This window comes from Pezoporus occidentalis, unplaced genomic scaffold (assembly GCF_034315485.1).
Source record: "Pezoporus occidentalis ecotype Australia unplaced genomic scaffold, CSIRO_AGI_Poc_V1 ctg51, whole genome shotgun sequence".
NCBI lineage: Eukaryota > Metazoa > Chordata > Aves > Psittaciformes > Psittacidae > Pezoporus > Pezoporus occidentalis.
This window is the reverse complement of record NW_026915847.1, coordinates 2,532,849-2,556,869: the sequence shown is the minus strand read 5'-3', so window position 1 is coordinate 2,556,869 and position 24,021 is coordinate 2,532,849. Positions and strand designations below refer to the sequence as shown.

General features: G+C 43.0%; 1 protein-coding gene across 3 annotated transcripts; it reads left to right on the top strand.

Annotated features, from left to right (window-relative positions):
• Positions 1 to 23,790, top strand: SETD7 (SET domain containing 7, histone lysine methyltransferase). Of its 3 annotated transcripts, XM_062637220.1 has the most exons (8): positions 1 to 93; positions 5,307 to 5,436; positions 10,134 to 10,335; positions 12,942 to 13,131; positions 14,793 to 14,874; positions 16,003 to 16,120; positions 16,421 to 16,578; positions 17,767 to 23,790. In XM_062637220.1, the coding sequence occupies exons 1-8, from the start codon at positions 54 to 56 to the stop codon at positions 17,945 to 17,947; spliced, it is 1,101 nt and encodes a 366-aa protein (XP_062493204.1). In that variant the 5' UTR covers positions 1 to 53; the 3' UTR covers positions 17,948 to 23,790. The 3 variants fall into 3 exon arrangements, with proteins under 3 accessions (XP_062493204.1, XP_062493206.1, XP_062493205.1); XM_062637221.1 differs by lacking the exons at positions 1 to 93; positions 5,307 to 5,436 and adding an exon at positions 6,605 to 7,859; XM_062637222.1 differs by lacking the exons at positions 12,942 to 13,131; positions 14,793 to 14,874; positions 16,003 to 16,120; positions 16,421 to 16,578; positions 17,767 to 23,790 and adding an exon at positions 10,715 to 11,084.
• Positions 23,791 to 24,021: the final 231 nt, after the last annotated feature.

Sequence of the window (24,021 nt, the reverse complement as noted above, 5' to 3'; positions counted from 1 at the left end):
CGCGGCTGTGTCCCCGCCCGCTGCTGCCGCTGTCGTTTGTCGCCGCCGCCGCCATGGACAGCGACGAGGAGACGCTGGAGGAGACCGTAGAAGGTACGTGCACCGGGGAGCTGAGAGGGGCGAGCCGCCGGCGCTGGCGGGCGTGGGAACGGCGAGGGAGGCGGCTCCGCGGGCTCTGGGCAGTACCGGGTGAGGGATGGGGGCGCCTGGGGCCGGCGGCAGCGCATGACATCAGCGGGCTTATGCAACGGCCGCGCTGCCGGGCCGCCGCCGGTCACACCGGGACACGTGCGCGGTGAGGGGCAGCGCCGTGGCCGGGGGCCACGTATGGCGCCGGTACCGGGCTGCTGCTTTGGCCTCACTGGCGGCCCGGGCGTGCGGCTCCGGCAGCTGGTGGTGACGTTTGGTCCGCGCTACATGTGGAAAAAAACGAAACAATTAAAAATTATTTCAAAATGGGTTGTAGCCGTCGGTGCTGTGCCCACGTGCACTCCGCACCCGGTGCCTCATCGGCCGCGCCGTTCCCCCGAGCTGCCCCTGGGCTTGTACCGCAGTCGTGCTGCTTCGTTCCCGACGAGCCAGGAGCCGGCCCCGAGCGGCCGTGCGGGCTGCGGGCGCTGGCCGGGGGAGCCGCGTCCTCCCAGAGCGGTGGTGGGGAGGCTTGTGGCAGAGGAACCCTTCCTGCCGGAGCACAGCTCGCTCCCCCAGGCTTGGTGTGTCAGGGTAAACCCGGCCTTGGTGAGTGCGCTGGGAGTGAGGGGTAACAGTCACCTTTGTGGAAAGGGAAAACAAAAAGCAACGGAAGAAGGCAACTGTGGTCACATTCATGGGCAGCAGAGCTGGGAGTTGAGTCACCCGTGTTGGAGTGAGCAGGCTCACAAGCAGTATACACTCCCTTTTGTAAGTGCTAACCTTCCATGAGTAAAGAACCAACCCTTGAAGAGTTTTAAAAGAGGCACACGCCTCTGGAAGGCATTCCTAATGGAAACCTTGGTACCCAGGGTTGCAGCTCCTCCCGTGCTGCACCTAGGAGTGAGGGATGGGTCTCCTCCTGCAGCCCTAGAACAAAGTGTGTGCCAGCTGTACCTGAAGGCACCTGCTCCCAAAGGTTTGTCGCAGGACACACACGGGCCTGCTGGAAAGAGCAGTCCTGGATTTTCAGTTGTTGGGGTTGAGCACACAAAGTAAGGATTTGCCTGTGATGAGATGCTGGTAATTCTCATTGTTTGGTGTGGCTGTTTGTATCTTGTGGCAGGAGGATTAGGCCTCAAAGCACATTTCTCCAAAGAGGACATCAGGCACGGCAGCTTAGTCTAACAACAGATGTGAGCTAAGCAGCTGCTGCTAGGATCTGGATTTATTGTCTAGGAATGTGGTAACAGAGCCAAAGAGAAGCATTCTTGTATAAAACATGGTTGTGAGGGGAGTGAGACCCTTCAAATGAGGGGTGCTTTGGATAGGGTGTGCCCTGCACCCTTATAGATGTGTCTTTTCTCCTCCCTTTCCTCTCTACTCTGTAGATGTGTGGATTGCAGTTGTATCTTGGGCAGTCATAATTTTGATCCTCATATCACAGGTAAAGAAAGCATTCTGCCATTTTGTGGATTTATGTAGCATTTCTGTGGGCTAAGGAAATGTGTTTTTAAAGCATGTTATCCATCAATGTGTATGAAAGTACCTGTTTTTCTGAGTGACACAGAAGCAGGGTGCTGTTTCGGGGTGAACAGGATGCTTGGGTGTTTTTGCACTCACCAAGAAGCAGTTGGAAATAGGAAAGAAGTCGGCATGTTTGGGGTTTTATTCTGTGGGAGGAGGTTGTTTTATTGTTATTATTCCTGAAATATCAGACTTGCATCTTTGTGGCCAGAATCTTTTGTTGATGATGCATACTGTCTTTTGCTAAGTAGTAATAATACTGACAGCAAAGGGCTTTTACCTTTGGGTTCTGCTAAGTGGCCCCATCATGCTGCATTGTGAACTAGCTGCTATTAGTGTAATTCCTTTTCTTGAAAAGCTCATGGTCTGAGCTTAAGATGAGCTCTTGAGAGACTCTTGGAGAAGTAACAACAGTGGGGTTTTACAATAACTTTAAAATATGTTTAGACATTTTGGGTTTGTTTTCACAAATGGACAGCTGAAGAGGCAACAAAGGGAAGCTGAACACTCTGCTGCACTCCCACTGAAATAATGAGGGCTTTTTTTCCATTGATTTCTTCTGAAACAGAATTAGAGCCCGAGGCCTCATCCATGTAGGAAAAGTTGCTTCTATGTAATTAAACTTGAAATTGCTTTCCTCCTACCCCTCCATTGACTGAGAGACTGAATGTCTCTTGTTTTGTTGGGGTGAGGGATTTTTTTTTTCACTAGGGGACAATCTCTCACATACTAGAAGAATTGGATTCTTTGTACTATGGAAGAGATTAAGACTCTGTATAGAGGCCATCGGATCAAAATTGACCATTTAAATCTCTGGGATAGTCTGTATCCTGCCATGCAAAAGCCCTGACATGTGTGCTGTGTATAAGTATGGCAGCTTTTGTGTTGGGCTTTGCATTCCAGCAAAACCTTGACAAAACTCAATAAGCCAATAACCTGAGAAGAAAGTTGCAAGGGTCTTTGTTGCTTGGTTGTTGTTTTCATTTGTTTGTTTTGGATAGTATAATTTACCAATGTTTTCAGTATATTTCTTTTAATCCAAATGTTTTTTTAAAGTTCTGCTCTTCTAGTGAGGGGAAAACTGATACTGTATTGTTTAGGGTTTGTTTGCCCCTCCCATGCCAATAAAAGTGAAGCCTTTAATTATAACTGTAGATGCTGACGTAGTTGGCTTTGTCCAAATTAGAAATTTCACTGACCTCTTTGTTAAATTGATATAACTGCTGAAACTTTTCCCTCTTACAAGAAGGGGTGTCCCGACTGAATGGGAGGGGAAAAAAAAGTCTGCCTTCTTTTTGGAAGGGGCGGCATGCTGCCTGTTCTGTTGTAAAGGGTTCATCTTCAAAGTTATTAAAAGCCTTTAGTGATGTCGCTTCCCACACACACAAACACACTCTTTTGCTCTCCCTATCTATTCTCTTAACTTCTGTGGTGTTTTGGACAGTAAGCAGTGTCTGACTGGTTTTAACTTTTTAAACTTCTGTCTGTTTTCAATATAACACGCACTGGGAACTGAGTTTAAGAGCAGAGTGCTGTTTTGTGAAATGGAAGCAAGGTGGGTTGCTACCCCAGGAGGGGCAGGTCAGCTCTGCCATGCCGGCGGGGCATGAGGTCAGCCCCCCAGACCAGCACAGGAGCCACAAAGGGAAGGATTGACTAGTGTTACTTGCAGAGGGTGCTAGGCAAGTGCCAGAGCAGGTGTGACACCTTTGGCAGCACACATGAGAAGGGTGGAGGAAGGGATCTTGGATTAATTCAGGTTTCTTAGCATTATTTTCTACTGTACACCTCCCTTCTGGGTGTACATACTCAATGTAACAAGTGCGGGAGATGGCTAATAAACCTGCACGGCCTTACTTGATTACTTTGGGGAACATTCACTTGGCTGCTTGGCTGCTTTTTTTTTTTTTTTTACTTCCTCTCTTTGTGTCTTCCTCTTTTTCTTTTCTTTCTTAATGAAGGTTTCAAGAGCTTGGAAATATATCCTGACAGAGTATCCTGTGCTGTGTGGCATTCTTCTGTCAATCATTCTGGTATGAAAAGCTAGGGCAGGTCATGTGCCTCATAGGAAAGGACTTAACCAGATGCTGCCCCACATCCTTTTCATGCCCTGTCTGTGATGTCCCCGAGGGGCTGTGAAGCATCCCAAGGAAGCAGTAGCTCATGGTGATGTGAGAAGATGTGGGCATGCATGTGCCATCTGGATAACCCTTGTCCCTCCAGAACTCTGTGAACCTGCTGCAATCAGGGCAGGAGTAGATGGACTTCTAGAGCCGCATGGGTATCTGGCTTTTCCCACTGTTGTCTGTGCAGCTTGTTTTCTTCCTGGGCATAGGACTCAAGGTTCGATAATACTGAAGTGCCTCTTGGTGCCTGCATCAGCCTGGACTGGAATTGCTCCCCCACACACTGGAGTTCATTTCTGCCTTTCTGTATGCATTTTGAACTTTTTCAGTTTAGGGTAAATTTGATCAGGGAAGAACTTGAACCAGAGTCTGTAGAAGTGGATGTGTGTGCTGCCTCTCATCTCTGGTAGGGTTTGTATGCCTCACCCAGAGACTCAGGGGCTGAAAGGCTGATTTTTATTTAGAAACGTGGAAGAACATAAATATACACTAGCTCTTAGTTATTCATCAGTTTTCATGCAAAATTTATACCTGCTAGAATGTCACAATGGGAGCTTGTTACACCCGCACCTGGTGTATCACTGTGCTGAGAGCAGCCCTGCTGAGCTTGAGCATCTTCATTCTTCAGTCAGAGAAATGTCCTATTAATGCAGTGCTAAGGACTCAAAGTTCACACAGGTTAACCAGATAATAGCAGTTGTTTAAAACACTCTTATTTCCTTTTTTTTTTGGCTTTGAAGAGGCAAATAGTGATAGCCTTATTATGCTTTAACTTAATCAGAGTTGGCCAGTTGTATTCTGTAAAATAAAGACCTGTGCAGATGAGGATCCACGGTGTTTCCATTCTGCTTTCTCCGTGTGCAACAACTGTAATGAGAAAAACTGATAGGGCTAGGAAGGGGAATGGGATGGGGGGATATAATGTGAACACATCAGAAAGGCACTGGAGAGCGGCGTTTAAAATACAAAATAGCAAGTTGGCTGACATTACAAGGGCATAGTATTATAGATATTACATGCTTTTATTTCTTTAAATTCCTGTGAATATGGCTGTGAGGTGTCACACCCATGTTGTAAGACATGTATTTATCAAAAGAAAAAAAACATACCTTTCCTTACTCAGTGGATTGAAGTCTAAATCTGTTCTGTTCTCACCAGGATATACATATTTTAGATAAAGAATTACTATATTTTTGAAGACTTAGATTAACATAAGTTAGAACAGTGTGAACCTTGTATTTTTTAGAAACGTCTTGCTGCTTATTCTTCTCTTCCCTCTCCTGTCTCTCATCCCTTTTATTTTATTCTGATCATCTTATTCTTCAAGCAAAATGTATTACACAAGTACAGACTTCAGCTATACTGAATCTCTGATCCATGTTCCTAACAGAAATGTTTAGCTGCACATTACTGTTTTGTACTGGGGAGCTACTTCATTTCAAGAGTCCACATAATCAGAAGAAGTTTGTAGTTTTATATAACGTTTAATGTGTTCTTTTGTTCTTTGTCTGGATTTTATTTCAGGGCATCTAGATGATGATGGGCTGCCACATGGATTCTGTACAGTGACTTATTCATCAACAGACAGGTTTGAAGGAAACTTTGTGCATGGAGAAAAGAATGGCCGTGGCAAGTTCTTCTTTTTTGATGGAAGGTAGACACTGACTCTTAAATTTTTCTTCTATATTCTGCCTCCTGCTTGCAGTGATAAAAAACTATTCTACATTGATTATATGCTGCTTTCTGGTTAAGCTTCCTCATTAAAAGCTGTAGCTGTAAAGTTTTGTCTGCTGCTGCTGGGCGTGGGGGCTTTGTATGTAACGTGATGCCTGGAGTTGTTTCCTGATGGGAGAATGCATCAGTGTGAGTTCTTTTAGCACTATGAAGTTACGAACCAATTAGACTGTAAGAACTTGGGAGGTGGTCAGAGCTATTGGAAACCATGCTGACAAGGACTTGGGCTGCAAAGTTCAGCTCCATAACTGCAGGTGGAGGTGTTTTTGTCTTACAGCCTTATACAGAGACTGTAACTGGAGTGGGATCTCCCTCTACCAGACCTTGCACACAGACATAGGGCCTTGACAGAGGCTTACCTTCTTTCTGCTCAAGCGGGGTAATTGTTTAGTGCTTAAAGGGCTGAGTTAAGCATGGGTTTGTAGCCAGCTGTACCTAATCATCTGCAAGTTGTTTGTGGCCTGATTTATTTTCAAAAAAAGCCCCTGTAATTTCCCCTCTCTTTGCTGGAAATTGTGACAGTGAAATTGGGCTAGAAGTTGCCTATGCATGTGTTTTCTTCTTAGGGCTTCATCATTATGAATGCCTTATACATCTCCCCCCAACTGCAGGGTTTCTCTCTGCAGTTGCTCAGAACTTCATCCAAAGGAGCAGCAGCAGATGTATAAAATGACACAATTCGTGATGGTTTTGCAGCTGTCGGTGGCACTATGAATAGCAGCCCTTAAACTGACAGTCGTGCCGGGTCTACTCTCCTCCTGCTCTGAGAACTTCTGAGCAGGAGCAGAGTTATTTGTGCTGTCTCAGTGAGTCAGCTCCTTGTCTGTACTTGCCTTTGCAATTGCTTCATTCTGTAGATTGTTGTTTTTTTTTTCATGACGATACTTACTCAGTTATGCAGAAACTGACCAGGCCTCCAAGCTTAGATGAAATAAAATCCCCACTGTTGTGGTAACAGGCTTATTAAATCTTCTGTGAGTAACTGAAAATCAGTACTGCCCAGCAGCTGACCTCTCTAAAATAGGCTTTTTTTTCAAGCTGGCAGTGAGCATCTCTATGGACACATGTACATAATGCTTCTGTGGTTGTTGATCTCAGCAGAGCAGTTGTTGGTTGTACAGTCGGAGAAACTGACCCACTGTTTTGTTTGTAGGGCTGCTCCTCCATGTAATCCAGGGTACAGACAGTGCTCTGTGGGAAAACTCAGATTGCTGCTGAGCCTTTTCTGTACTTCCTCAGTGTTGCCAATTTTTCTTCTTCTTTTTTTTTTCCTCTTTATTTTCATAACCCTTAAAAAATGGAACAGTTGGCTACTGTGTGGCTTCGGGAACTAGCAGGATGAAAATACACAAAAATAGTCTGTAATGTGGTTTTGGGTAATGGGGTATTTTTATAAACTGCCCTAAGCTTATTTTAATTTAGCTAAAGCAGCCTTAGCCGAGCAGTAAGTGGTTATTAAAGATGTTGTGATTTCCCCAGCTATGTCCAGCTAGGAGGAGTAAGTTGCTCTCTGACGTGGATGATTCAGGTGTCGTGACGTGCTGCTGGAAGAATGCCTTGGCACAAAGCAGAACGTGCTGTTTCCATTAGCTGTGCCATGGGCAAGGCTAAGTGTTTATGGAGAAATGAATCCTCAGAATTTCTCAAAACATCTCTCCTTTGCAGTATTGTGCGTTTCAGTGCAGTAAGCTAGCTGGTTTCAGCATTACTGAATATCTCCCTCACAGGCTGCTTGTAAAGGCTGACAGCTGAACTGCAGTAGGTCTGTTGTTTGGGAGTAGCTCAGTCCTGTCAGGCACTGGGCTGGCAGCAGCGTCAGCATTCTCGCTTTCTGGGTGCTGGGAAATAGGATTGGCTGCCTGGCTGCTTTGTTTGTCTCAGTGAAAACTCTTCACTTTACTGGAATAGCTGCCCCTTTCCTGTTGATTATTTAAGGGAGTGGAAACCTGGAATGAAATATCACTTATTTTTTCCTTCCCCTTCAAAAATGCAACAAAACCCAACGTATCCCTTCAGAGAGAGGTTTCACCTCTGGCACACTCCCTGTTCTGGATTGTGCACTTGAGCTCCCATTGGTGTTAACACTTGCTGAAGTGCACTTACAAAACACTTTGTGCAATAACTGTCAGCATGAGACCCATGTTTGGCACAGAGCTGCAGCTGCTGTTTCCCTTAACCAGAGACTCTTGTAAACTGGAATCTCCCAGAACACAGAGAACAGTGTTATTTTTAAGAAAAAGTTTTCCATATTCCCATATAAAGGGAAAAGGTGGGAGATAAGGGAGTGAGGGATGAATGGGTTAGAGTCTGTCAATGTAACTTAATGCCTGGAAGGATATTTCTGTAAGTATTCTCTACCCCTGCCCTGCTGCTTATAACTAGTCTATCTTTCAGCTAATGGATATCCTGGATTCCCACCTGGATAATGGGAAGACAGTTACACCTGAAAGTTTTACTAAAGTCAAGTTTCACATTATCATGAATATGATAATCTGAGAAACAAACTGGAGAAATACAGGCTAGCTCAGGGTCTGTATTAACAAGATTTTGTTTATGCAAGACAGAGAAGCTATTTATTCCTCCTTGTGCCAGTCAGGTCTTAGCTGCAAGTATTGTGTCTGTCTGCAGATCCCACACCTTGAGAGCTTGAAAGGAGAGAGAGAGAAGGGGGGAGCAGTGTGCAAGTAACTCAAAAGCTGTGAAAAGTGTAAAAGTATTAGACAATCTGAGCTTTTAGGCAAGATTGTAAGACATGGTATTCTTTCTTTAGATGTCTTTCTTTTGATTTCATTATGTTACATGAGAGTAGAAAGATCTTTTGGACATTGTTTGTAGCTTAATACAAAGAACCAAAGCTAGAAATCTGAGTCACAGTAAAAGAGAAGATAACTTTTCCCAGGGCTGAGGCACTGTTGTAATTCAGCAACTTGTTACCTTTAATGGTATTAGTTGAAGTTAACAAGAAGAGGCTTTTTTTGGTCTGTTTCATTACATAAACTGGGGGTGGCTGCTTCTTTTAAAGAGTAATCCTGCGTGTAGACTCTGTGTGTTGCCAGCTACAACAAAATTCAAATCTGGTGATCTGTGATAAACTAGAAGAGAAAGTGGTGTCATTTATAGTTGAGGAAGTGCACAGATTTCTGGTGGTTCCCTCATCTGCTCAGCTCCTTCCCCGTGCTGTGTGGTGCTGTAGCTGTCTGTGCAGCTCTGTAGCAGCCTGGATCAAGAAATTCATCCAACTGAGAAGTAAAACAGCTTTCCTGACCCTTCCTGCTCTGCATCTGGTTTGCATTGAGGCTTTTACCTTAATGTCTTTTCTCATGGAAATCTCAGCCAGCCTGCCAAAGTTATGTAAGAACAGTGTGTGACGCTTTAGAAACCATAAAGTTACTTCTGAGGAATCATGCTTTCTGCAGCTCTTGACTCTACATGTTTTACAAAACTTCTCAAAACAGGTTTTCATGTGCTCCAAGGCACTGTCTGGGCTTATACCTTAGATGTAGAAAAAGAACGACGGGAGTGAAGGTATGTGTACTCTTAGCTAAATGTGCTAGGGTAAAAGCTAAACAGCTTGTATTTCCTTATGCTAGTTCTAGCATGATAAAGAAATAACTGAGTAGATCCTCTTTTACAGTTATGCTTTCCTTTGTAGTTTCTCTCAGCACTCTTTTTAAGAAAGGAAGCAAAGTGGATTGTAAGATATCATTGTGCCGCTTCTACAGGGTTTGCAAGACAAAACTGAAGTGAAATGTTCCTTTGTTCAAATCCAGGTGCAGCACTAGTTCTGTTTGACAAGCTGCGTTCCATTTTAATATAAATACATGAAAAATGACAGTGCTTTTAGCAAATCTGGTACAGATTGTTGCTAGCTGTATTGCTAGGGAGCTAACACCAAGCTCGTAGCAGGTTGCAGTTTGTGCTCTGTTGTGGTCCACCTCTGTGGTTATTCAATTTCATCTCACCAGAGAGATGTCAGTAAAGATCTAAATGTAGGAGGTAGAACTTACTAACGTGAGAGTAGCCTGCTTGAGCAAGAATTTCTTCCTTGGCCATGGGCATCCATTTGCTGCTGTAATTTGCTTCCTCAGCCTATAAAAAGAGCTGGGCAATGCGATTTAGATGAATGATTCCGTGTCTGTGCAGCGCACCCTGGTGAAATGACAGTGTAATTTGTTTTCTGCCTTTGGAGTTCTGCAGAAGCAAGCTTCTGTTTTTCATCTTGGCTTTCCAGAGAACTCAGGTTTACTTTCCTATTCTCGTTCCCCTTCTCCCCCTTCAAATTTGGTTGAAACTAGCAGACACATCAGACTTTCAGACAGAAATCAGAACAGTGATGGCTGGGGGGGGATAGAGGAGAAATGCTGGAAGTGGTGTTCCGGTGAGGGAGCCCTGGCAGCTGCTGCGGAGCCTGGGTGTTGTAGGTACCCAGCAATAGCAAACCATGTATGAACAGTTACCTCCTCCTAGGACCTGATTTTCATGAAGGCTTCCCCTCATGCCTCTCTGTACCAGTAATATGCAGAATAACAAGCAAAGAGCTGTGCCTTGTGTTGAGGCTTTGGGTTCACCTCTTAGGTGAATACTCTTCCACTGCTGTTCTCTTTCTCTCTTTTCCAGCACCCTGGAAGGGTACTATGTTGATGATGCCCTGCAAGGCCAAGGAATCTACACTTATGAGGATGGAGTAGTCCTTCATGGCACATATGTGGATGGAGAGCTGAATGGACCAGCCCAAGAGTATGACAGTGATGGGCGGCTCATATTCAAAGGGCAGTATAAAGACAACATTCGACACGGGGTTTGTTGGATTTATTACCCGGTAAGCCTGACCACCTGCTCTCTTTATTGCAGAATAGTATGTGTCTATTATGTGTCTTTCTCTTCTCCCCATCTGAAACAAATGTCCACCGTGACCCAGCTATACAAAAGTCAGCCCACAAAAGTCTGGGTGGAAGATCCAATTTTGGATATTCTAACATGCAGTTAAAGCTTTTCAGTGTCCCAGTAGACAGGACTTGGCAAGGCTGTGAGATGCCTTCACTATTTCCATCTTCCAGGGAACCCAGCCCCTTGGAAGTGTGTTTGTGTATACGCTTGGGAAAGCTGGGTTGGTGATTGTGCACTTTGTGGTGCTGACTGCAGGTGAGGAGCATGGGAGCCATGCAAGCTATTGTAACTTGCTGCTCTTACTTAACTAGGAGGGGACACTGTTTCCACAGGATATGTTGTGAAGTCTGGCTTTGCCCAACTGGTAACTGATGTGAGAGCTGTGCCTCTGACTCGAGTGGACAAGTGATTTGCACACTAAGCAAGCCAGAGTTTAATGTTTCTGTTTCTTGGTAAACACTTGGATATTCCTCTGGACAATGCTGCAGAAATTTTTCATGTGCTTTTATACTCATGCTAATTAGGGCAGTAATGGTTGTGCTGGGCTTTAGGGGGGGTTTATTTAAATTAAAAAAAAATAAAATTCCTTTCTATTCAGCCTTGTGCTGCACTCCAGAGTTGAACCTTTCAATCTTTACCTTGTGCTGAGGAAGGAGAAACATCTGCATGTAATTAAATTAAGCTGTTGTCGTGGTTTAAACCCAGCCAGACAGCTTGTTCACTCTCTTCTCCCCCTTCTTGCCCTCTCCCTACTCCCGGAGGGACAGTGAGGAGAATCGAAAAGAATGCAACTCCCATGGGTTAAGATAAGAACAGTTTAGTAACTAAGGTATAACACAAATCACTACTGCTACCACCAATGATAATAATGATAAAGGAGATAACAAGGGAAGAGAATACATCACCTCAGCACCAGCTGACCAATAACTTGCCCCCCCCAGCCTGACCAAGCACCGACCGATACCTCCTCCAACCCTGCTGTCCACCAGCCCTTCTGGGTAACTCCCAGTTACATCCTGGGCATGACGTGCTGTGGTATGGAATACCTCTTTGGTCAGTTTTGATCAGGTGTCCTGTCTCTGCTTCCTCCCAGCCTCCCCTCCTCCCTGGCAGAGCATGAGGCTCACAAAGTCCTTGGGCAAACCAAAACATCATTGTTATCAGCTCTGTTCCCAGGCTGAAAGTCAAAACACTGCACTGCACCAGCTACCAAGAAGGAGAAAAATGACTGCTACTGCTGAACCCAGGACAGCTGTTAGTCAAAACCCATATTGCACATCCTTCAGTTGCAGACTCATTTCAAGTGCTCACCAGTGGCTGTTCATTTTATTTAATGTTTTTCGCTATTGCCATTAAGCATGTGTTAGAATCAACAAATGCTTGGTGTATGCTGCCAGACAAGTGGCATATTTTCAGTACTACTGTATAAAATACACACAACTGACCCTTCAGGTATGTGTCTTCTGTTTCATCTTCCAGCTGACAAAGTGTTGCTGTGCGTTCTGGAAATGTAGTTATTTAGAGGTTAGTCATTACCATCGTGCCAGACTGAAGAATACAAGGTGTTTCAAAACACTTCTTGCCATGGAAGCAATTGTTTATGCATGGTTCTGTGCGTAATGCTATGTGCACAAATTTTTACACAAACTTAAGGTTCACTGTTCTTTACTATAATATGTTTTAATCTCTTTCATCCTTGGAGATGAACAAAATGGTGCCACTCTGAAATGAAGTCTGTGTGCAGTGATCTTGATCTAAATCAGTCTGTTCCCACATCACACCTGCTGGTTTTGCTCAAGGGCATTATTTGAGTATGTTTCCTTGTCCTTACTGAAATAAACACCTGAAGTCATTAGACCTGTGCTAATCTATGCATCTCATTCTGCAGTTCTGTAAATAGACCTGACTGGAGTTGCAGGCATATCACAGATGGCAAAGCCCAGGGCTGAAATGTGTAAACCTTAGAGAGGAAAAGTGTTGCTTTTGTTGTTGATGATGACATTCAGCAGACAGTTGTTCTCAGCTGATACAGTGGGAGGATGCTGGGACAGGGAAACTCTTCAGTCATCCAGCAAGTCTTTATTTTTAAGCAGGCTCAAGCCTTTTGATGTACTATGAATTAGCAGTGAGCAAGGCAGTGGTTTAGTTTGTTTTCCTTTCCTACAGCACAGTATCGTACTAAGAAAACTCAAAAGTTTGTATGTGTCTTTGGACTTTAGTTCACTGACTATTCACATAAAAATGTTGCCAATTGGGACTCAGTATTTGCATCACATGGAAGGAAAGACTTCGGTTTTTACCTATTTCAGACAATGTAGAAAACATTGTTAATTTCTTTTGTCAGTTTTATCCTTACTGGGATGACTTTACCCAGCATCTTCATGTGTCTGTTTCTCACTCATTTTCATGATCTCACTTCTGAACTTATTGTAGCTTAGATTGCTGCTTTAAAAGGTTGGGGAAAAATCTTTTCTGTCTACTGAAGATAGTAAAGTATAACTACATGCTCTGCCTTTTCTTTCTTGCCCATGCTTTCAGGATGGAGGCAGCCTTGTGGGAGAAGTGAATGATGAAGGGGAGATGACTGGAGAGAAAATAGCCTATGTGTACCCTGATGGAAAGACTGCTTATTCTGGAAGGTTCATAGATGGAGAAATGATAGAAGCAAAACTGGCAACTCTGACATCTCTAGAGGATGGGAAACCTCAGTTTGAAGCAGTACCAGGCAGTAAGTTCAGCTAACACAGAAACCTGTACTCTTGCTACCAGAGGGCAAACAGCTTGCTGGAAACAGCTTGGTTTCTGTCATGTTCCCCATTAGAGACTTTGAAGGCTGGCTGTGATGAGATAGTAAGTCTGTTAGTGAGAAGCCCTTTTTCCTAAATTAGCAAGTTGGACAGAAGGGCGCAAGGAGCGATCCCTTTGCTATGGGAAGAGACAGGAAGTGACCCATGTGGTGGTGCTGCTGACCTGCTCTTCATAACCCTTCTCTCGCATGCTCATGGGTGCAGTCCTGCTTGTCACGCACGCCACTGCCATCTGTGCCAGCAGGAAAACCTGCTTAACCATGGTAATGCTGGCACAGTTACAGGCTTTGTTTTGTTAGTAAAATTACTACAAGTGGAGAGGGAGGCTGTGGTTTGGTTGTAGCTCTGTCAGTTAGGTTTGTGCAAGTGAGTGTTGGCACTGTGAACGTTCTGGCATCTGTATTATGTGGCTGAAAGAACACAGGGATTTGAGTTAGTGAACTAGATTCAGTTGTGTAACAGTCTGATTCACCTGCTCCCTTCAGTCTTTCTAGTCCTGGTGATAGCAAGTGGCTATGAAATGGTTGGAGTGGTGCCTTAAACCTGTGCAGCCAGTGCTCCTTCCCCAGGGCAGCGCTGGTTTGGAGTGGTTCTGTTGCTCTGAGGTGTATGTGATGTCTTGGAGGTGAGTGGGTTAAGTTGTGGACAGGGCCATGAGCAATAAACAGGGACCAGGCTAACACATTTCCGTTTTGTCAGCAATGATTGTCTCACTTGATATGAAATAAGAACATAAAACTCAGTGAAAAGGTGTTGAGAAACAAATGCATGTGACTATTTTTTTAAATCAGTTCTGACAGCAAGTCAAAATTTAACTTGAAACTTCTGAGAGGATACAGCTGTGCTTTGCAAATAGGATTTGGTTGCGCTATGGAGGAAGCTGCCTTCAGCCAGAGCAGATCTTGGACCGCAGGGGCAATGGCCTTTTATTAAACTTTGTAATATTCTGGTTTGGGTTATTTTCCTCATCTTATTTCCACCTGCATCTTAACTTATCTCCCAGATAGTCCTCTGGCAGTTGATTGGAGAGGGATGTAAGGATATAATTAGAGCTGTACCACTGAGTTGCTTATTAATGCCAGGAAATAAATGACTGTAGCAAGTGTACTTTGTGATTACTGAACATTATCTTCTGTCTGAAGTATCTTCAGGATTTGAACTAGAAAATATATTTCTTATTTTAAATAGTCCACAAAGTTTTTTTATCATTAATGTGTTATTGAATACACCTTTTAAATGTTGCTTTTTAGTTTTAATTGGAGACTCTGGGAGGGTCAGTTTTGGAAGACTGTCCAGTCCTCCTTTGCAAGTTGATAGTTTGAAGAATGTATGTATAAACCTTTTGTGATAAATATTAGTCTAGTGTTTTAAGGGGAAAAATAATCAGAAACAGTATCTCACTGAAGCCCTTGCACAGGTGCAGTTCTGTTTAATGCCTTATTTTTTTTTAAGCATAACATTTATTTCTTGCAGTCATTAAAACTTAATTTTTGAATGTCTTGATTAAGTTAAGGGTTACTGTACTTTCTGTACTGCCAATTAGTTTATTTCCTTTGTTGATTTCTGGTTTGTTTTTTTTTAGGTCCAGTATACAGTTTTGACAAATCTACTTCATCCTGCATTTCTACAAATGCACTTCTTCCTGATCCTTATGAGTCAGAGAGGTAGGCTTCTTTTTCTACTCCCCTCTTTAAATACTGTCCATATTTCTTTGCTGTTACATATTTAGGGACTAATTTTGCAAACCTTTTCTCATTTGAAATCTAAAAAAGTGTGTAAGGGTTTGTGAAATGTAGCCCCTTTCCGCATGTCAGTCAGCATTTGACTGGATTGAATTTCTTCCTGATTCACAGAGGAAAATTGCAATATTTTTAAAGAGATTTAGCTCAGATAATTTCTTAGCGTTCCAAAGACACGTTCAGCCAAGTCTTGGACTCCACTTAAAGCCCACATCTACAACATTCTTGGAGGAAATCTGCATTGTTCTCTATTTCCCAGATGTGTAGGTAGCTATGGTTTGCAGCATGCTGAATTTGGTGTGTCTCACTTGGGTGGCATGTGTTGTACAAAGTTTTCTCCCCTCCCTACAGATGTAGCAGAGTGGCAAGAGTAAATCATTCAGGGGGAGGAAAGCAAGATGCTGTTTGTGACAGCCCTATAATGTCAAAATGCGTTCCTCAGCAATTGTCACGTCATAGTCAGTGATGCCTCTTCTGTGGCTATTCCGCTTTTTACCTAGACTTTCAAGAGGCTTTGCTCTGTAGAAACCAGCTGTAGTTCTTTGCTGATGTTCTGAAATATCTAAATAAGTGATTAGTAAAATGCTGACACTCATTTGCATCGAGTGCTTGAAGATCTAGGGCTTCACCTTGAAAACTCTTGCTCATGTGTACATGTACACACCAGCAACCTCGTCTTAGTGGGGACCTCTGGGCTTCTGGTGCGTTACTGAGAGTGTTCCTGAGCTGAAGCCATGAAGAAAAGCCATCAGGAATGATAGTAGATTGGCACTTGAAAAAAAATATATTCCAAACTAATAGATAAAGTCAGCCCCCAATTCCCAGCAAATCTCCATTTTGCCAAAATAGAACATATGAAAAGAGAAGGAGATTTGGATATTTGAATTATCATTAGCTTTATAACAACACTACTGGCATTAAGACTAATATATTCAATATATAATAATAAAACTAATGATAATATTAGTCTTAATGCCAGTAGTGTTGTTATAATACCTATTGAAAATTAAAACTGTAGCCAGTCATTAATTCTGTGCTCTTTTCCCCTTGTAGAGTGTACGTTGATGTCTCCCTCATTTCCAGTGCTGGAGAAGGATTATTCTCCAAAATAGCAGCAGAAGCCAGTACAGTTATGTCCTTTTACAATGGAGTGCGAATTACACACCAGGAGGTAAAGCAGAGAAAAAAGTCAGTCTGAATTTTCATTGCTCCTTCTGAAATCATCATCTTGTAGTAGGATTTTACACCCCACCCTCTTTGCACCCTTAAGTTTTAATATGATGAAGTTTAACTGATAAAGAAAGTGCACGTTCACTGAAGTGTGTATATATAATAACAAGTCATGATTGTGTTGTTTTTTTTTAATGGCTTACACACAAGACGGTTAGTTGCATGTATTTGAATGTTTGCTTTCAAACTGCTGGCAAAGTTGACTCCTCCACACACACTGGATTTTTGCCTTGCAAACTAGGTAGACAGCAGAGACTGGTCCCTCAATGGAAATACAATATCCCTGGATGATGAAACAGTCATAGACGTGCCAGAGCCCTACAACCACGCTGCCAAGTACTGTGCCTCACTGGGGCATAAGGCCAACCATTCCTTCACTCCTAACTGCATCTATGACCCGTAAGTAGAGCCTGTGTTTCAGAGTGCAAGCTGCAGCCCAGCAGTCTGGGCTCACAGGGTGTTTCTGGGCAGCTGAACAAGGAACAGCTGGTGGGGCTGGGAGTAACAGGTCTGGGCACTGAAGGGGTTCCTGCTCGCCTGGTCTGAGTTGGAAACTGTATGGCATTGCAGGTGTTTGATGTCTCTTGGGACTTACACCATGGAGCATCTTGAAGTTTGCAACTGTATTTATTTTGTCATTAAGCTCTGTAGGAGCTACCTTTTGACTCTAAAATGCACAACTTTCTAGCGCCTAGTTTGGCTAGGACTGCACCGTATTTGCTGAACTGCAGATGCTTGACCAGTGCCATCAAGTATGCTGTCTGAAACTCAGAAAATAAGCATCTTGGTGCTCTGTAGTTGGTGCACTGGGAAACCATTGGTGTATACATATGCTCAAGGGTATAAATATTTTCATACCAATGTATAAATGAACAGACCTGTGGAAATACATGTGTAGAAAAAAGTTTTTTCCTTCCTCAGATAAGCCAGTCCCTTTTACTGTGGGATGATGTAGAATATTTACAGAAGTATTTTACGATTGTTTGGTAGTTAACCTGCGCTGAGGAAATTAGGATGAGCAATTTTTCATGCAAGTGTTTACCTCTCTCTACAAGCCTAAGGCATGTGGAAGTGATTAACATTTATTTATTATAAAAGAGCAGTGTTGCAGACAGGACTGGTGAAAAACTTCAGATAATAGAGCTATGCAAAACTGCTTTAATATATCAGTATTTTTGCCCTTATTACTGAAGCCTTTGTAAGGTTGACTCAAAGCAATCTACTTAGATGATATCAGATTATGTGATGTTACTCTGAACTGTGAGTGACTTCTGAAACTATAAAAGAGGATAAGGGAGCCTGTAGATTGACAGCTAAGCATACCTGTCCTAGCCTGTTTTGTTGTTATTTATTATGTATTATTTATTATTATTAAAAGGAAGAAGTTATTTACTGTGAGGGTGGAGAGGCACTGGAACAGGCTGCCCAGAGAAGTGGTAAATGCTCTGGCAGTGTTCAAGGCCAGGTTGGACAGAGCCTTGGGCAATATGGCCTCACGTGAGGTGTCCCTGCCCATGGCAGGGCGTTTGGAACTAGATGATCTTAAGGTCCTTTCCAACCCAAACCATTCTATGATTCTTTGTCTAGGTTTGTTCATCCTCGTTTTGGGCCCATCAAGTGTATCCGTACCATCAGGGCTGTGGAGAAAGATGAAGAATTAACAGTGGCTTATGGATATGATCACAACCCCGTTGGGCAGAATGGGCCAGAAGCACCAGAGTGGTACCAGCTGGAACTGAAAGCTTTCCAGGCTGCCCAGAAAAAGTGAAATGGGAGCTCCTTCTCTGCTCAGCAAACTGAAATAGAAACTTGGATCTATGCACTACCTTTATACTGAAAACTGGACAACCAGGGATTGTTCATGCTGTTGCATCATAACTTTGCATTCTGTGTTAAGAGATAAGTTTCTTGCATACTAACTAGGTTTGACTGTGTTACTCATAGCAGATTTAAAATTAGCTAGTGTTGCACCAGTCTTATCTGGAGAAATTATTTAATATTCTATACGAGATGTGATATTCTTTGGTAGCTTCTGCTTTTGCACCATATGCAAAGATGCCAAAAGACTAGACAGAAAACTAAAATGGGTATATCGTTCACTTTTAGTCGGCAGACTTAGTGTTGCTCTCTATCTGCCTAGGCATTATTGTGCAACTGCATTTTGCATATATGCCACTTGTGATGATAACAGTAATATTTTGATATTCTCTAATAGTAGCATAATTTTGCCTTTTTAAACCTTTGATCTGAATCTTGCAATAGAGCAGTTTATTTATTAGCATATAGGAGGCTGGGTTTTAACTCCCCTTTCCTCTTGTCTGAATGTTGTTCTTTCTACAAATCTTTTGCAGGAGAAAATCCTTTCTAACTAGTGGAAAGGCTTGTGTGTGTATGTGAGAGTGCTGTGTGTTGGTCTCTGTGGCTCTCTAAATAGTATAGCAACATGTCCAAACCTAATATTAATCTAGCCTTTATGGCTGGCTTATTTTATTTATGATTATGACACGCAAATGAAGCTGTTCTTTGCATGAAGATTTTCTGAAGGAAGAGAATGGATGTGCTTCTTGAAGGACTTCCAGAAGTGTGTGTTCTGGAAGGCAAGTGCGTTACTTGCATTGGTGTCCAGGGTTGGTTTGTGTGTTTCACCTGTTAAGGCTGCAAGTTCTCAAGGCAAAAATCCTAGCAATGAGATGCTTGCATCTCACATGAATTCTCTTGAAGGAGATGTGTCTGAGGGCAGGCTGTAGTACTTGATGAAGGAGAGCTGTATCTTTTGTATCTGTTCAGTTGACAAAGAATATAGCCTTGTAGCTGTCTTTTTGTAGTGCTGGTTTAAGACACAGTAAATCAATATAGTATGAGATATCAAAATAAGATTAAAAAAAAACTGTATGAGAAGATTGTTTTTGAAAGACAAACAATGAATGTAAAAACTTCACGCACTGCTCATACTTAGAAGCAGCAGTCAATCCGTAGCTTTGTTGCAGCCAGCAGTGGGAGTTTGTGAATATTCATCTTCAGGGCTGTGTTCTGGGGTTTTTCAGGGGTAGGGAAATTGTTGTGCATTTGTTTTCAGATATTGTACTGGTCTTGCCTAATGCTGTATAGGAGAGAGACAATGTATGATCTTGGTCTGAATGCTGGAGCCCCTTCTGGGCCTATGAGGATCTCTTTTGGGTTTAGCAGCTTAGGAAGAACTCAGATGCATTTGCAACACTTTATTTAAATGTTTGTAGTTTAGAGAAGTTTGTATATATGTAACATAATTGATTTGGAAATCAGACCTACCTTTCTATTGCAACACATTTTGGTTGGTTGCTTGAACAGTCAGAGGTGTGTCTGGCTGTCTGGAGAGCTAGACATGGAGAATGTGTTGGGTTGATACCTGCAAGTGGAAGGGTGAGGTTGCTGTTTTGTGCAGTCTGAGAATCCTTGCTTTGGTACAAAGTTAGTTATTAAGAAGAACCTCTGTAACCTGGGGCTCTCTTTAGTCCCTGTGACTGATCACAAACCTTTTCCAGCACCTCACCATTTAAGCTTGCAAAGAAGCTACTCCTGGCATGTGCTGGCTGGTGGGCAGGCAGGTAGGCTCAGGGCTTTTGATGCTCTTCCAGCAGTGATCTGAATGTGAGCTTTGGCATCACCCATCTTCTCACACTGGAGACTTAAGCCACAGCTCTGCTTCTCATCCAAGGCAGGTGGCTGGCAGAGGTGGCAGTTCAGGGACTCAGCTGACTGTGCAGAGGCAGAACTGAGCCTTATGGTTGAAGGAAGGTTGTCAAAGGCCAGTGGACAGCACAGCTTCAGCGAGTGAACCTCAGAAAGAAATATGCATGCTAGATCTTTCCCCACCTGCCTGCAGGTCACTATTTTAGATCATTGCTCTTTCAGCTGTTTGCAGAGAAGCGTGCCTGGCTGGTAGGAACCTTTTATGTTCATCTTGTGGATTATTCTGCCAGGACCATAGAATTTGCAAAGTTGAAGCTTAAGTGCAGGGAAGAGGAGCGGGGAAGGTATGTGGCTGAATCCTGCTGTGGATGGATGGTAACTCCTTCCACAGTGTTGATAACCTCCTTTGGACTGCTGGCGTCTTTGTGCCCTCTATAGTATCAGGCTTAAAATGTTCTGATCTCTTGAGCTCTTTGGGCTTCATTCCTTGGATCAGTCTCTGATTCCTCTGCTATCTCCCTTTGAAGTTGCTTATGCTTTAATAGGTTTATTGGTCTTTGAATTGCCTGATTTTTTGAGATAAATACAAGATAGGTGCCCTTTCCATATCAGGTTTGAAAGTTGCACCCTAAAATAGAGAAATTCTAGGGAAAGAAGGCACTGAGGTATCCTCGGTGTGTTCTCAAAAGCTGTTAACTTGGTGGCAGTCAAGCAGATTCTCTTGCTCATGCCTGTAGCCTGGTAGTATGCCACAGCTGTGGCTATTGTCTCTGTTAACTCTGCTGTCCTTTTTCTCTCTGCTCTGTTAAAATCTATTGGTCCTCCTATAGATCCCTTCTTCAGTGACCAACCTTTTATAAAAGTTGTGATTATAAAGCTGCTTTGGCTTGATTCAGGACCAAGCCTTTTAATCCTTGTTTTCTTTTTTCTTTGTGGTTTATTAGAGTGAAGATGGTTGGGGTGGTTTTTACCACTGAGTAGCCAAAGGGCTCAGTGTGTCCTTCAGAGGTTTTTGAGAGGTGTGCGTTGGCAACCACAGGTTCAAACACAGGTTAGCTATAGAACTCCAAATAATGCCTTAACTTGGTCAGCGTATTGCAGCTCAGCTTCTGGGGCTCACTAGATAGCAAGGCTGGCTTAGCAAAGCTGTTTATCAGTAGTAACACGAGACCCACACCAAACATGGTTTTGAATTGGAGCAGAGGAAACAGCTGTTTTGCAAATCAATCAGTTTGAGTCTGTTGGATGCAGCTGACTGCTGGTGAATATGCAGTAAGAAGCTCTACTTCTCAGAGTCTGGCCAAAGACCTATCCTGTCGGCACAAAAACTGGAAGGAGAACTGATGCCTGCCGTGAGCAGCTGGCTCTCAGAGTACCTGTTGTGACTAAAGAATGGCATAAGAGAACCTGGAATTGTTGCTTTTGCCAGGTATGAATCAGTTCCTAATGCCTGCCTTTGGTCTCCAGTGCTGCACATGGCTCCTCTGGGATGGGAGGATTGTTTCCTGAGCTCTTTGATGAGAAGGAGCCTGTATCAGCCAGTATTAGAGGCTGATGATGGTCTCTTTTATAAAATAAATAGAATCTTACATGGCTCTTCCTGCCATGGCAGCACTGTGTTTTGTCACCAGGAATACACAAGCTTAGTTTTCTGGAGAAGCATTGAATCTTGGAAACAAGAGAGTATGAGGAGTTACAGCTGAGAGCTGCCTGCTGCTGGGTCACTCCTCTGGCTAAGAGAGAAAAAAGCTTTGGGCTGGGTCTCAAGCTATAATTTTAGTTTTGGGGAGCTACTAAAATACCTGATTTTCCTTGACAAAGCTGAAAAGGCTTTTTTCCCCTTTTTGGTAGTAATTAAAAAAAAACCCTTATCATCCATAAAAATATGTAATTCTTAACTGTTGAAAAAGTCAAAGGAAGTAGGTGGGTATGGTGGTGATAGCTTTTGACTTCTTCCACAGTTGCAAGGATTCCTGCTGGGATGGCCCATGGTTTTGCCCAGGTTCAGCTCCTGACAACTCATACAGGTTTTGAGACCTTTGTGAGGCTTACCAGTTGCTTGGCCCTGTGAGGCTACATGTTTTGGGGGTGATGAGGCAGCCGTCTCCTTCATCCAGGCTTTCCAGATGCAAAGCTTTGTGCCACACACAGTTGGCAGTGGCTGTGGTTGCTTTCCTGGGTTGTTGTAGGATGTTGCTGGTGTGGAAGTGAGAGTGCCATTGGGGATTTCTCACCCTGTGCTGGGCACTGGAGGAGCAGTATAGCTGACATAGCCTATCTGGGATAAGAAACTGAGGAGTGGTGGGAATTGCCACTTCTCTGTTTCATCCCAACTGGCTGCCCTTGTCCTTCAGTAAATACCCGTGCTCACCACTTTGGTTGCACCAGGAACTGTAGAGAGTCGCTTCTGTCCCAGAGCCCTCTGTGATTTCTGTCCTTTCACTCAATTTGATAGTGTTTCTGGAAAATGCTGCCATTGCAATGAGGTAACAAGTTGTACAGAGCCGGTTATCTGCTGCTTTGGTTTCCTCAGGTACAGCAGACTTGCTGGAGCTGTGGGTGCCTGAGGAATCCACCTCCAAGCAATTGGGTTAAAACCCAATTGCTTTGAAAACAATGTCGCTGAAGTGTCTCCTTATATGCTGGGGTGCTGCATTAGACACCTCTTCCTCACTCACACATTGCTGTCATATGCTGAGAGGAACTGGAAACATGAGAACTGTATTTTTTTGGACAAAGCATTTATAAGCAGTCTTACAAGGGATTTTTTTTTTAATTATAAAAAAGGTGCAAGATTGAGTGCATGTTTACTTGCCCCAGATCAAAGGTTTTGAACACTAAGGTCACTGTTTGTTGAATGGACCCTCCTCTTGACCCTCTTCTGTCTTCAGGCAATTGAAGCTCCTGCCCTCTTTCTCTACCAGTTTTATTGTACCTATTTTGGTTTTCCCCAGGAGTAATATATATATACACAAAAATCCTTGAAGCAATTAAATGTTCAAGCCATAAAATCAGGAGTGTGGGAAGACCCTCTTCACAAGTTTTAACGTATTTGTATGTAAAATGATGTTTATATGAAATATTTTCATGGTAGAATGAATATTTAAAAGAAAAAGATTCCAGTAAGATCTAAACCAAATTTAAAAGGATGTCTTTTTGTAAGATGCAAGTGTAATTGGTTACCAATAAGTAGATATATTTGTTTTTAAAGGGGAGATGCAACAAATGATCTTTACAATTACAAATGGTCGTTTCTGCTATTTGGGAAAGTATTTATGCAGCATTACACATGGCTATCATAAATAACTGCAATAGCAAGGCCAGTCGCATCTTCAGGACATACCTCTCAGCTTGTCCCCTTTGTGATATTATATGAACAGACACATCCCTCCTTTCTGCAGATTTCTTCCTAAAAAACTTTTCCTACTGTAACTGTACTGAATTTAACTCTTGAGCTAAGATCCAGACTAAAATTGTGTATTACTTAACAGTTTCTGCTGGGCCTTCTGCTATTTTAATACTCTTCAGCCCATAATTACTGGGTGTCTCTGTTCTGAAGAACTAAGTGCTAAAGAATAATCTTGGGGTGAGCTTAAACGTGTGTTAACAGTTAACCCCGGAGTATTTAACTGTATAAAGTACTTGAGATAGGTGTTTTATGACATTTGTACTCGAACTATGAGCCTTACTGAACATCTGTAGGTTTATTCATGACTTTTCAAAAATGGATAACTCTAAGAAAGATGTTTACATGAATGATGATTGCCCTTCCTTTGATGTTATGAATGAGGTTTTTATAGTGTGTTTGGGTGTATGTGCAAGGAAGTAAGAAAAATGTTTCTGGGGAAAAACAGACTTGACAAACATTTGTAATAAGTGAATTTTAAAGATTGCTTTAATTGCGCTATGAAGGCAATGCAGATATTAAAATATTCAACAGAATCATCGTTTCTCCTTCTTGTTTGTGTGTCATGGTTTTGGGTGTCCTCTGATTTCTCCCCCTTCCTTGTGTGGCTGCTTTGTGACAACTGCTGATGTGCGGGAGCAGGATTTGGCGCAGAGTTAACACGCTTCTAGACCACGTTATATTACTAATGATTGAGCAGCAGAACACTCCTGCACTACTGCCTTTGGGGGTTTCTGGCACCTCTGCTGCTCTTGCTATTCACTTCT

Bases quoted from the DNA above. Each gene is read 5' to 3' on its own strand.
- SETD7 (XM_062637220.1), top strand. From the start codon at position 54: ATGGACAGCGACGAGGAGACGCTGGAGGAGACCGTAGAAG. The intron at 94-5,306 runs GTACGTGCACCG...ATTTTATTTCAG, and splicing joins GCTGGAGGAGACCGTAGAAG to GGCATCTAGATGATGATGGG. The intron at 16,579-17,766 runs GTAAGTAGAGCC...TTCTTTGTCTAG, and splicing joins CCTAACTGCATCTATGACCC to GTTTGTTCATCCTCGTTTTG.